The 14,703-nt window shown below is 38.1% G+C and overlaps 1 protein-coding gene across 1 annotated transcript in view; it reads left to right on the top strand.

Annotated features, from left to right (window-relative positions):
* LOC109099463 (beta-arrestin-1) overlaps window positions 1–3,563 on the top strand; it is a 37,457-nt gene extending 33,894 nt beyond the window's left edge. The window contains exons 13-16 of the mRNA XM_042770880.1: window positions 1,286–1,309; window positions 1,721–1,791; window positions 2,370–2,421; window positions 3,189–3,563. Of these exons, the coding sequence (XP_042626814.1) occupies window positions 1,286–1,309; window positions 1,721–1,791; window positions 2,370–2,421; window positions 3,189–3,300 (259 nt within the window). The 3' untranslated portion in view covers window positions 3,301–3,563. The remainder of the gene's footprint in view (window positions 1–1,285; window positions 1,310–1,720; window positions 1,792–2,369; window positions 2,422–3,188) is intronic.
* Window positions 3,564–14,703: the final 11,140 nt, after the last annotated feature.

Here is a 14,703-nt window from a genome sequence, read left to right as displayed (position 1 = left end):
TCATAAAAAGAGAGAAAAACAAACAAACAAATCAATTCTATTTTATATTCTATTTTTACATTAAAAATGTAGACAATATTTTAAAAATGTAAACAATATTTTACACACCTTCTGAAAATATATACAGTATTATTACCTTAACTTTCACCAAGCTGTTTACTCACTAAATTTCAAGTTTTTATTATGATGTGTTGTTTTTTTTTTGTTTTGTTTTTTTTATTTTGTTTTTTAATTTTTTTTTATTAGTTTTCCCATTAACACCATTAAATTGTTCATTCAGACTGATTCGCGAACGCAGAATGGACACAAAGACAAAAGTCGGGATTAATCACATGAACCAATTACAGCCGAACATAACCAGTCACATCCAGTCATATCGTGATGGAGGCATTGCCTCCTCTCACATGACCTGTTAAAACTCAATGGGTTCAGGGGAGTCTGCGAGAGAGAGGCAGACTCCCACTATAACTTTACCTGTTGACAATGTTTCTTTAGAAACAATTTAATGTTATATTTTTTTAATATTGGCATCATTTTATTTTTGTACTATGAATTTTTATCTCAGCCAGTTTTTTGAGAAGACACTGCCTCTCATGGCAGGAAACGCACCTGTCCAACATATATGTTATAATGGCAAAATTATTAGCCATTATATAATTTCATGACATGTCCTTCGCATTAGAATATTGACAGCAAAGTTTTTCCGTGGCCTGCACATTGAAAAATTGATGCTAAGGTGGTACCCTGTTTGTTAAATACTCACCTGACCAGGTGACAAGTTGTGCGTGAGAATGTGTTGGCATTTGTGCTACAGACATGAAACCTTCACATGAAAACTTGTTGAGCTTGCTTATATTTTTTTTTTGTATTTGTTTGTGTTTTTTGGGTGGACCATACATTTGGCAAAAAAAACAAAACAACAACAACAAAAAACCTAGTATACCTAATATAAATAATTATATGTGTGGTAATGTTAGAAATTTTAAACATTATATTTGTTTATGTAATGAGACTGGTACCAGTCAAAAATGTGGACACAAGATCTTTTGGATCATGACAAACATTAATTTTGGTGTGCTTGACTTGTAGTTTATATGAAATGTTTATATATATATATATATATATATATATATAGGTATAGACATATAGGTAGTTAGACAGATAAATTTGACCCCTTTATACATTTCAGGCTTACATTGAAACGACCTTGCTAAATCAATATGTAATGTTTATTATTGCAATACAGTAAAATCATGTTTTATTTTATTTTATTTTATTTTTTCAGGCTGCTTGGAGATCTTGCCTCAAGGTAGTATGATCTTTATTTTTATTCCTACCAGAAATTATTCTGTTTTTAATGTGTGCATATGTTTGACACCCTCCCCTTGAAACCAGATTAAAGCTGCTCCATAGTGAATTTCATTGACAGTGACTGACCATACTGTATATAGAAGAGTCTGTCTTACACGGCTGACTTCTGCCAATTGTGCACATTAGAGATTCCTATAAGTAGCCAAGCTTTTGACTAGAAGCACAGACAGGCTCAGACACTTGATAAGATACCATGAATTACTGAGCTATTTGTGCTGATGCACTCTGTTAGCAGCTCATGAGTGATGGGATTGAGGTTTGATTGCAGCGTATCCTAAATGGCCAGGGTTTATTCTGTTACCATGCCTCTTGGATGCCTTACTCTCATGATTTGCATTTCCCTCTTCAGTGATGTTGCCGTTGAGCTCCCCTTTACATTAATGCATCCCAAACCATTGGAAGAATCGATTTACAGAGATGGTATGTGCTAGACTGCCTTTTTATCTGCTTGCTCCGGGTAACTAGTTTAAAACTAAGATTTATTTTTAGCATAAGAACAGTTACATCACCTAAAACATACACTTTCCCTTATGCAGGGAATATAAAAAAATATTATAAAAGGTTTTGAATGAAATATTAAAATATTCTTAATATGTAAATATGGTAAAAAAAAAAAAAAAAAAAAAAAAAAATATATATATATATATATATATATATATATATATAAATATATATATATATATATATATATATAAACTGTATAAATATACTTCTATAGATACTTCTCCTAACATGTCAGTACTGAATTCCTTCTGTACAAATATGTGCAGAACAGACAAAAGCTAAAAACTGACAAATAATGTTTTGTGGTTGTTTGATCGAATAGCTGCCAGTGGGTGAGATTTTAGTAGCAAAGAAATTCAAAAATAATAACCGTTTTGATGAATGAAAACATCTGTGTACAGACACCTTTCTAAAAGGGGTTCTTTAAGTGGGAAATTATGCCCATTACTTACAGAGTGCCAATCAATATTTCTTCTGCAACCCTCTTGTTTTAGCTCCAGAAAATGATGTCCCCATTGACACAAACCTCATTGAATTTGACACAAAGTAAGTGAAAGTTTTTATCCATGGTGTAATTGGACTTTAACCTACTAAACTGCTTTGAGCCTTGTGGTTATGCATAGTTACACATAATTCTTATTTGTTTGTTTGTTTGTTTATGTATGTATGTATGCATGTTTAATCAAAAATTCTGTCTGTCATTTTTTTAAAGGATTCTCTTATACTCAGCAGGGCTGCAAAAATACTGTACAGTAAACCAGTAATATTGTAAAATATTATTACAATTTAAAATAACTGTTTTCTGATTGATTACTGTAAAACATAATTTATACATGTGATGCAAAGCTGAATTTTCAGCAGCCATTACTCACATGATCCTTCAGAAAATGTTTTGTAACTGTATTAAAACTCTTTCCAGCATTGATAATGGTAAGAAATGTTTCTTGGGCATCGAATCAGCATATTAGACTGATTTCTGAAGGATCATGTGACACTGAAGACTGGAGTAATGATGCTGAAAATTCAATTTGTAGTGCAACCTAATCTAACCGAGGGATAGGAATCACAAGAAATTGAATGATCCTAGTTCAGATTCTATTCCACTAAAATTCTCTGTTTGATTTTAACTAAAGCTAATTGAAGGGAAAAAAAATATATATATATGTATATAATGTCATAAACAGTAATGATTGCTCACTGCAAAGCTGTCTGTTCTTTGTTAACTTCTCGTCTATAAGAAAAAAGAACAGCACAAAAATGTGTTCATGGAAACACAACAACTGATGAATGTTTCTGTAATTGTTTGTCCCTAGTGACGATGACATCATCTTTGAGGACTTTGCTCGACAACGACTGATTGGGGCAAAAGATGATAAAGATGAAGACGAGGAGGGTGCCGATTCGCCCAAACTGAATGACAGATAGATATGCAGATGAGAGTTTCCTGTGTTGTGACGATACAAGAGACCCTTTTGAGATAACCTGGAAAAATGGGACACCCTTTGACACACTCACAGTGGTGCAGTTGTTGTGTTCTTGTTCACATTTGTCTCTTCCATCCTGCAAGGGTGTACAGTAAAAACTTAAGTGTAGAAAATGTGACCTTGTCGTTGAAGCGATTAGAAGGTGAGATTTTAGTTGATAGGCCGGCCACTGAATGCCTCGGATATTTGAGGGTCATTGATTTGTGGGTTTGGGCTTTTGATTATAGTTATATCTAAATTAAGTGTTAGTGTTAGTTTGTTTTTGTTTTTTTTTTTTTTTTTTTATTTTTATTTTGATTAGGGAAGAGTTTAGAGTTTAAGGACCGTGGCTTAGTATTGAACCATATTTAATGTATGGAATTAGTTGTTTTAATGACTGTAAAAGGAACTGGATTTAGTATTTTTATTATAAAAGCTGCCAAATTGAATCATCTTCATAATGTCTCATGTCTCAACTCAGAGCTTTTGATGCAGGCATTGCAGAGTGAAAGTATTTTTTTTTTCCACTTTTCGAAAGAAATTATATCTCTAAGTTATCTTACCTAACAAAAGTTATGAATACACTACTGCTAAAAAGACTATATGACACAAAGCAACAACCATTTATGACATTTTTTTTTTATCAACAATCTTCAACTATTTCTAAAAGTGGGTTTATATGAAATCATTTAATTATAAACAATGCCTATATATCTTTAAGGGGACTATATATTGCTATATGATATTTTTACATGAGTGAAGCTTCTCAAACAGAGCACCTGTGAATAGTCATGAGCTACCAACATTCTACTTACAGTCTCTATCCTGCATAAAGTATATGTATGCTTAAATCTGTCTCTTCTGTGGAACAGAAAATAACTTTTGAAGAATGTACTGGTATATTCCCCTTGCTATCACAATTAACAGAGAGCTTTCAAGCTTCAGTAAGGATTTAAAAGCTCCGGAGTATCATGAAATCTCTCTTCAACTTGTGCCATGTGCATATTGCATGAAATATTCTGAATTAATAGGACTTGTGTGATTAAGAAATCAACATTTAAGTTGTTTTTCAAAAATAATCTTTCCAGCACCCTGGAACTGGATTAGATTTTGAATTAATTATTTAAAAATTCATTATTCAGGTTTTGTGAACCAGATCAGATGATTGATTGAAAAGATCAGACTCAAAAGAACAACTTATTGAATTGAGAATCAGTTGAACTGTTTCTCTAACAGCTTTTTAGAGCTGCTTTACGACAGAATAAAATTTTGTTTGCATTACTGAAACACTGTTTTCCTGTTTAACACTGTAAAGCTGCTTCGACACAGTACGTATTGTATAAAGTGCTATATGAATAAAGATGACTTGACTTGACTTCAGCAGAAAGACTTGCATGGAACGCTTCTATGATAATTTCAAGAAGTTTTATTCTCCATATGGTCCTTTTTGAAGCTTGAAAGCTCCAGTCTCCATTAATTGTAAATGCATTGAACCCCCCCCCCCAAAAAAAAAAAAAAAAAAAAAACAGCACATTCTTTAAATTTCATTTGTGTTCCATGAAAGAAATGAAGTCATGCAGGTTTAGAAACAAAAGAACAGTGAATAAATGATGACAGAATTTACAGTTTTGGGCAAACTATTAATTCTAATCTTCTATGGACAACTTCGTTCTTGTCCAAACTCCTCTAGTCATATCCAGTAATTCTCTGAACTGGAGAGCTACCAAAATTAAATGACACTTCATTGGAAATGTAGCTATTTATACATTGCAAAGATTATGTGCTTTCTATATGAATGAGGCCTTGACTTACTGCATGAAACGTCAACAACTTGTGTTTTGTGAATGAAACATTTTGTAAAAAAAAAAAAAAAAAAAAAAAAAAAAAAAAAGATAAAACGAGATTGATTAAATGAAAATTGATTGTTCAGTGAACTGATATAGCCTAATATAATTCCCATATCCTGAATAAACCACAATTATAAAATAAATAAACTTGAGTATTGGCATAAGGCAAGATGTGTCAATGGTATTGATGATTCACTGTAAGAAGAAATTACAATATATTAAATATATAATGTTTATATATCAAAGTCTCTGTTTCTTCTTTATATTCTATGTATTTACATTTAATGTAACATCAAATTATACAAATTAGGTACAATGTACAATTCAAATGAAGACTTTGAAATATTTGGACATTTTGTGGTTATCAATGTCAATGGATCAAACTGTTGATTTTAATGCACTACATTACAGTCCTTGTAACCACAAAGGAGATCTCAGTTGTTTTTCAGTACTCTTTCTGTATGTCAGGGATCCTCAAATCTAGCCCATGAGATCCACTTGCAGAGTTTACCTGCAGAGTTTAGCTCTAACCCTAATCAAACTCACCTGAGCAAGCTTGTGTTGGAACTGAACTCTGCAGCACATTGGCCCTCCAGGGCAAGATTTGATGAACCCTGCTGTATGTCAACAACTGACTCAATTGTGTCTGTTTTCATTGTTTTAATTTTTCTCCTTGTATCAGTTCAAATTAAGCCCTTCTGTAGCCCAAACAGTAAAGAATAGCACTGCAGCAACACCTCATTGTCATTAGCTTGGCTCCCAAGGAAAGCAAGTACTGTGGAACAAGGTATCCCTTGAATGCAGTGTCACGTTGGATAAAAGCCTCTGTCAAATGCATACATTTGAATGTCTGAGACAATGTGATTATGATGAAACAATCAGATTGTGATTGTTGATTTACAGTATAAGTGCAATGTGATTGCTCATTCCAAGCACAAACTCAATATTTTTACAATGTTTGACTTAAAATGATTAAATGAAATACAATGTAATTTAAAATGATAAACAAATGATAGAATAAATCATTAATGATGAACCGCTTGTAGTTTGACTGGTAGTCAAAGTTGAAGTCTAACTGATTGTTGGGGTCTGTGCTATTATCTTAACTGGTTGAAGAAGATGTATTGTGGTCTTAGCTGATCTTAAGTCAAACATTTGGCGTGGATACAGATTGAATCAGGCTGACTCAGGATGGTTCTGGGGATGAAACAGACAGAAACTACTGTAAGCCATTTGCTAGACACCTTTAGGCCAATAATGCGTACTGACAATGCTCCTAATGATGTCACCATGACCCTGGTAGAGTGCATAAATACCCTTGAAGGCAGAGCCAACCCTTTACTTTTATATATGCTATAGAAATAGCCTCCACATTCCAATGAGAAAGGTTCTGTTTAGTTGGTCAGTGCTCTGCTGTATCTGTGTAAAACCCACACAAGGCACAAAGCATGAAGCTGCGTTAGAATACGATAGCACTCCATACCACTCCAGTGCAAACTGGATGCACAAAGGATGCACTGACAGCGCATGGAAATCACCAACGTTTCACTATGGCATGCAGCCTGATTGCAAGGAATTTTTTTTTTTTAAATAAATACAATTTTTGTAAAATAAACGTTTTAATGAATTCTGATTATCTTATCCAATCAACATATGAGGCACTGTATGATGAACACAAACTTTCTATATTGACACCAAACTCAAAACTCTCCGCTCTCTTGCTCTCCTGCTCTATTCCTTTTTGCAAGATGGGGATATGACTCCCCCTTCTATCTGTAAGAGATATAACAGTGGATCCTTCATTCCTGTCACTGACTGCAGTTTAGGCTGTGTGTGCTTTAACCAGGTCCCCTAAACACTGGGCCTCGGGGCTGTCGCTGAGGCCAACTCCTTGGCCAATGGTGTTTAGAAAGAAAGCTGACTGTGCTGGTCTGCTTAATCTCCTAAGCACACAGCCCCTCAGAGATTCTGCTTCTTCAGGTCTTCAGACTGATCTCACCATTTGGCTTCGGCCACAGAACTGTAAACGCCATCACAAATTTTGGATAGAGCATCAGGCATATTCTCACCACTTTTTGAATCGTGTCACTCCAGTTTTCCTACCACTCTCTGGTACAAATAAGTGAAAGAATCCTGCATTCTGAACTTTGTCATAGGGTTAGGGGGTTTGCCCTGTCTGAAATGTCATCAGAAAAGACTTTGTCTACATCAGGCAAGACAAAATCATCCAGGATACCCAAAGTCCTGTTTGAACTCAGTGACATTCAGTGGAACATTGTCGTGTACACCACACAGACAACTTCTCAGCCTCCACATGATCACCCCAACTCACGTTCCAGCAGACTGAAGTGGACTGTGTCTGGCCACTGTTCCACTGAGAGCACACTCAACAAATGCTACTCACCACTTGAGAATGGAACAGCGGAGCAGCCACTGCACATGCCCTGGTTTTGGAAAGAGCCAATTTCCCCAAATACACAGTGCTTGTGAGTATCCTTCTCTGAAAACAAATACCAACATGTCCTAGGGCAGGGGTGAGAACCTTTTTTAATGTTTTGCTTAGACGTGTATGTCTGTTAACTGTGCTAAACTTGAGCTAAAACAACAACAACAACAACAACAAAAACAACATAAAAAATAACTTAGTTGTACTCTTTCTGCCTCAATAAGAGTCAACACCATGGGTTTGTCTTGTAAATGTGGCATGGTGCTCTAGTAACACAGCAAACAGTTTAAGACCTTTCAGGCTTGAATAAAGGTGTCTTCAGCAAATAATGCATTTCGGTGATCTAGCATGCTGAATCAAAAAGACAATCAAAGGGCATCTGTTTTATCACATCTTTATTTATTTAATTATTTATTTATTATTATTATTTTGCTTCAGCAAGACGTATTTCTGTTTGCTGTGTGTGTGTGAAGGTGTGGGGGCTATTGTATTGTTTGTCTTAAGAGTAGGAGTAGAAAAAAGTGTAGATGAGCTTCACTGTGTCCTTATTATATGATGAGTGCATGTGTTATGTGTCTCTGTGTAGAGCATGCACAGGCATCTGTCAAGGGGGCTGGCTCTGTTCATTGTGAGAATTTTTCACTCCGTGAACTCCACTCTTATTTGGCTCTCATCTTGAGGGGAGAAGAGTCAGCGACTTTACCCCGTGGTTTGGGTCCCACGTCTACTGATGTGACATGGCACTTGTGATCAGTAATTGAGGTAGAGCAGGTTGACCTCATGGAAGAGTTAGAACAGATGTGTAACACTGTTTCTTTTGCCTCTGATGATCTCCTCATGTTTGATCAGGAAGTTTTCAGGAAATTTCTTCGGATCTGCATGGAGAATTAGTTCTCCCCACATCTAGTTCTGAGGAATTGGATGTGGAGTGTCATGCTGCAGATGAGGATCCAAGATGCTTTTCTTATTCCTTAGCAAATGGGGAACTAGTGGAAGTTGTGACTCATGTGGCCAAATTAAGTCTGGAGTGACCAGAAGAGTGGCAGCAGACATCTCGCAGCAGGCTAGACAAGCGTTTCCTCTCAAGTTGTAAAGCACAGCTTCTCCGTACACCAATCAAATCTTTCCCATATCTCCACAATGAGTTGTCAAGATCCTGGGCTAATTGAGACATTAGTGAGCCTATCCCACTTTCAGTGGCATGAGAGCTGTAATTTGTAGTGCTTTCTCCCTGAATATCTATGATATACAGTATCTACCAGCATGGCTGTAATATTATCAAAGCAGGTTGCGTTGGCGCCCACTTCTAACTGTCCAATGCAATATATCTTGCTTTGAGTCCAGCACAGACTGCTCCCTTTGAACGGTTCACATTCCTGGGGTCTTAAACTTGGGAAAAGACTTACTGAATATGCATTGAGAATTGATGCCACTGGCCAAATTTACATAAAAACGAAAACATTAAATAATAAAAATGTACTGAATATGGGATTTATGACATGGATTTAGTAATGTTTCCTCTTTATAAATTTCACTGATTTGTATTTCCTGAAATAACTATTTACGAGCTCCCAGTGCCTAGCTCTCTTTCATAGGTTAACTCAACACTATGTTAGTAGTTGAGACTATAGGTATGATGATTGTCTGAAACCCATATGTAATCACACCAATTCACTGCCTGATGGCACCGCTCAATGAGGCTTTGCAACACTGATGCCTCATAAGGAGGTTCCTGAGCGATTACAGCATCACACATTTCTCTTCTTTAGGAACATGATTTATCTGCCCAATATTTTTTTGGGTTAATTGTGTTCAGTGACCCACGTCGACTGGATGATTTATGTTTTCACAGGGTTAACATGGAGCCTTCACGGAAGTATATATTTCCACATCCTCGAGGCTTTGGAAAGTGAACAAACATCTCTACTTATCATATTCTTTCTACAACTTGTGCTTTGTATTTTTCATAGAAGTGACACATATGTTGAAGTCTGGAAGCTCGCAATGCAATCTTTTTCATCTATACAGTATGTTTCTGTTGAAAGAAGTGAAATTATTTCCTTATGAAATTAATTATTTGTGAAGTCAAACACTCAGGAACTCTCGCAATGCAAAGGCCATGCCACAAAACAGCGGGTTTGATCAACTCTTATCAGATAGGGAGACCTGGAAGAAAGACCATTTGCTCGTCAGACCCTTCACCTGGGTACATGGTCCAGGTCACTAAAAGTTGACAGAGAAATGCCAAGAACTCAAGTTGCTATTCTCACATAAAACATTTATTATATCTTCAGAATTCATGATCATTAACTTTTCATATTTGGTATCATTTTAAAGGTATCTGTGCGTTTGTTAAATTGGTCTCACAAATTTCACAGTAGTTACTTGTATTATATGAAAGATTGAGAACTTTTGTAGAATTGTGTTCTGCTGAGGAGGGGGTGTGTTTCCCTTTAGGGGTCTGTGAGATTGTTTATCTGTCTCCAGCCAGGTGTGACCCTTGATCACCGAACCTAACAACCAAAAGTTATTTTATATTTGTACAACTGATTTGAAGATTTATTTGTTGTCTGGTCTGAGTATATAAGGGAAGTGACAAAAACACTACTTTGCGATTCAGTTTTCAGAAAGCCTGTAGTATGGTGTGTGTCCACACACTCTATACTATGTATTTTCCTGAAGTCAGGCATGGATCCTTTACTCCTAGATTTATCTTTGAGAATTTGATGTCTTGTATTGATTTGGTATCTTTGAATTGACTTTACCTGACTGATAATAAATTGTTATATTTGACTCATCTGATCTCTTCTGAAATAATTTTTCAAGTAGAATTATGTGTAGTGGTATTTCCACAAATCTGCGTTCAGGACAGATCATATACAGAAAGTATCCAAGATGGCGCCAAGCATGCCGGCCGTGTTGCGAGCTCCGAGTAAACTTTGCAGTTTTATGTTTTTTTTTACTTGTTATTTTGTTGTCCTATGTGTTGGATGTTGTTTGTATAACTGTCTACGACAGAAATACGCTTTTAAACATAGGTTCCTACATTGCGAAACGCAAAGCGGACTTTGAGTTCTTGAACGCTGGTGCTTTGTTTACAAATACCACATCAGAGCCCTTTGTCTGGGCCTCACAGGCGCTACCAAGGAAACGCCGCTGGAAAAGTGGGAAGAGAGCCGGCGTCCTTGTCAGACTGAGACGTCGTCCCCTCCGACCTCCTCTCCCAACCATTTTGCTGGCTAACGTTCAGTCACTGGACAACAAACTGTGAACTGCGGGCACGTATCTCATACCAACGAGAAACAAGGGACTGCTGCATTATTTGCCTCACAGAAACCTGGATGTCTGCAGTGGTTCAAGACTCAGCCATTGAGCTTACGGGTTTCTCTGTGCACCACTCAGACAGAACGAAATAGCTCACAGGGAAAAGCAGAGGTGGGGGCGTTTGTTTCTTTATCAACAACTTGTGGTGTAATGAAAGGAACCTACACTCTGTTAAATCCTTCTGTTCCCCTGATCTGGAATTTCATATGCTTCCGTGTCGACCATTCTGGCTATTTTCTGGAATTTACAGCAGTCATAATCACAGCTGTTTACATTCCCCCTCAAGCCAACACAGACCAGGCACTTAAGGAACTGTATGGGAATATAAGTGAGCAGGAAACCGCGTACCCAGATGTGGCGTTTATTGTTACGGGGGATTTTAACAAAGCCAACTTCAGAACAATAGCTCCAAAATATTTTCAACACATCACCATCAACACGCGTGGTGATCGTGCACTGGACCACTGCTACTCTCCTTTCTGGGACGCCTACAAATCTCTCCCCCACCCACCTTTCGGCAAATCGGATCACTCTTCCATTCTGCTCCTGCCTGCTTATAGACAGAAACTGAAATGGGAAGCACCCACCCTCGGGACAATTCAATGCTGGTCGGACCAATCAGACGCTATACTAAAGGACTGTTTTGATCACGTGGGTTAGGACATGTTCCGGGCAGCGTCTGATGACGACATAGAGGCGTACTCAGAAACTGTAACGTGTTTCATCAGGAAGTGTGTAGAAGATGTTGTGCCAACAAAAACAATCCGCATATACCACAACCAAAACCGTGGATTAATAGCAATGTTCGAGCAGCCTTGTCAGCACGGACATCCGCTTTTAAATCCGGAAACGCCAATGATCGCAAACAATCCAGTTATGATCTCAGGAAATCCATCACAGCCGCAAAAAGACAATCTAAAAACAAAGTTAAAGAACAATTCAACACCAAAGATCCAAGAAGCATGTGGCAAGGCATCAATAACATCACAGATTTTAAAGGGAATAAACCAGCTACTGTGAACATTGCCACCTCTCTACCGGATGAGCTTGATAACTTATATGCTCGTTTCGAGGCTCACAACACCACCCACACAGAGAGCGCTCAAGCGGGTGCTGCAGAAGAGGTGGGTGCACTCTCCGTCTCTGTTGTGGATGTAACCTGATCCTTCCGACGGGTGAATATTCGCAAGGCTGCGGGTCCTGATAGCATCCCAGGCCGTGTGCTCCGAGCATGCGCATTCCAACTAGCCGGTGTTTTCACAGACATTTTCAACCTCTCCCTCTCTCTCTGTCTGTCTGTGGTTCCCTCATGCTTCAAAAAAAACCACCATTGTACCCATACCAAAGAAAAATAAAATCACATGCTTAAATGACTGGAAGCCCGTTGCTCTTACACCCATCTTCAGCAAGTGTTTTGAGAGACTCGTCAGAGACTACATCTGCTCTGTGCTGCCTGCCTCACTGGATCCGCTACAATTTGCATATCGTAGCAATTGTTCTACAGATGATGCTATTGCTTTCACCCTACACACTGCTCTCTCCCACCTGGAAAATAAGAACACCTATGTGAGAATGCTGTTTGTGGACTACAGCTCAGCATTTAACACATAACATAAGTACCTGCCGCACTTGTTGCGAAGCTCCAGACTCTGGGACTAAAAAGATCTCTGTGCAGCTGGATCCTGGACTTCCTGACAGGCAGAAGTCAGGTGGTCAGAATGGGCAACAACACTTTATCCACACTGACCGTCAACACTGGTGCTCCTCAGGGCTGTGTCCTCAGCCCACTCCTGTACTCCCTGTATACACATGACTGTACAGCCACACACAGCTCCAACGTCATTATCAAATTCGCTGATGACACAACCTTGATAGTCCTGATCACCGACAACGATAAGACGGCCTACAGAGAAGAGGTGAGCACCCTGACTAAATGGTGTCTGGAGAAACAGCTCTCACTTAACAGTGACAAGACCAAGGAGTTGGTGGTAGATTTCAGGAGAAAGAGCAGAGAACACACACCCATCACCATCAACCAAACACCTGTAGAGGAGGTAGACAGCTTTAAGTTCCTCTGCGTTAACATCAGTGAAGATCGCACATGGTGTACAAACACTGATGCAGTGCTAAAGAAGGCACATCAACACCTCTTTTTTCTTAGATGGCTGAGGAAGTTTAGAATGAGCCCCAGCATCCTCAGAACAAGTCACTTACAGACAAAAGGGTGAGCAGCTGGCTGTCCAGTGCAGTCTTAGCAACCTGGAGCTGAACACTCTCAAAACAGTGGAGATGATAGTGGACTTCATGAGAAACCCCCCTGCACTCTAGTGATGGGATTTATGGCTCTTTTGTGGTGTACAGATCTTTTAGTTCAGTTTCTTTTTAGTCAGATTTGGGAATATGGGATTTTTTGTTTATTTTTATGTATTTAGTCGGTTTTAAGAAGCCAGCTTGGGGGCATCTCAGTTTATCCTGGAAATAATCACTGGGAGGAATGATGAGGTGAGATTTGTAGTCAAATAATTAAAACTCAGATATCACACACCAATATCTGAGTTTGAATTATTCTGAAATATTGATTATTACCTCATTTGTCATGTGTGGACTATATTCCATAGGGTTGCACAAATCCCTCTGCTTAGACAGTGACATCACTATTTTGGATCTACCTTTAGTACAAAGTGTATGTGTGTGTGTGTGTGTGTGTGTAAAGCTACGTTGACTTATGTTATTCATACAATACCTACTCACAAATAAACATCAAAAACAAAGCCGGCTGCAATGAATTTCTGTGCAATACAGCTTTTACTACAAACACTTCCACACAAGAACATTGTTATCACACAAGAACATTTTGATAGAAAACAAAAAATATTTAAATTAGATAAAATTAGAATAAATAAAATGGAAATGTCTACATACTACATACTGTTACTACTGTAAACTTTGCAAATAGGACATCAGCCCCTTCAAGTCAATGAACAATGACAAAGTGGGCTGCAATGAATGTCTGTGCAAAACAGCTTTTAGTGAAAAATTTCTATACAAGAACAGTATCACAAAAAAACATTTTTAATGTTTTTAAAAGAACAAGTTTTAAATGAACACAAAATGCAATGTAAATAAATACAAAGCAGTTCCTTTATGGCTTTTTCTGCCTTTTTCTGGAGTACTCACGTGAAGGATGCGTGCACAACTAATAACTAATATCATCACGCTATAACGGGTTGGCCTGCGCTGGGTGCGACCCTCCCCCTATAACTGTTCTGTCTCGCGGAGGAGCTCATTTGTGTGCATCTGTGTGAAACACGCATAGGAAAAAAGAACGACAGAAAGAACGGCTCCCCTCCAGCCGCGACTCGGCTCCCATCGTTCATGATTATGAGCCGTTCAAAAGAATCGGTTCGTTCGCGAACGTCACAACTCTACTGCACTCCCCCCACTCACCATCATAGACGGCACTGTGGCTGCAGTGGAGTCATTCAGATTCCTGGGAACCACCATCTCTCAGGACCTGAAGTGGGACAATCACACTGATTCCGTTGTTAAAAAGACCCAATAAAGGTTCTACTTCCTTTGCCAGCTGAGGAAGTTTAACCTGGCACAGGAGCTGCTAAAACACTTCTCGTCATTAAGTCTGTCCTGTGTACTTCAATAACTGTCTGGTTTCGTTCAGCTACAAAATCAGACATCAGAATACTACAGAGAACGGTTCGGACTGCTGAAAGGATTATTGGTGCTCCCCTGC

This window comes from Cyprinus carpio, chromosome A15 (assembly GCF_018340385.1).
Source record: "Cyprinus carpio isolate SPL01 chromosome A15, ASM1834038v1, whole genome shotgun sequence".
Classification (NCBI taxonomy): Eukaryota; Metazoa; Chordata; class Actinopteri; order Cypriniformes; family Cyprinidae; genus Cyprinus; species Cyprinus carpio.
Note: the sequence above shows the minus strand (reverse complement) of the source record. Positions and strands in the feature narration are given on the sequence as shown.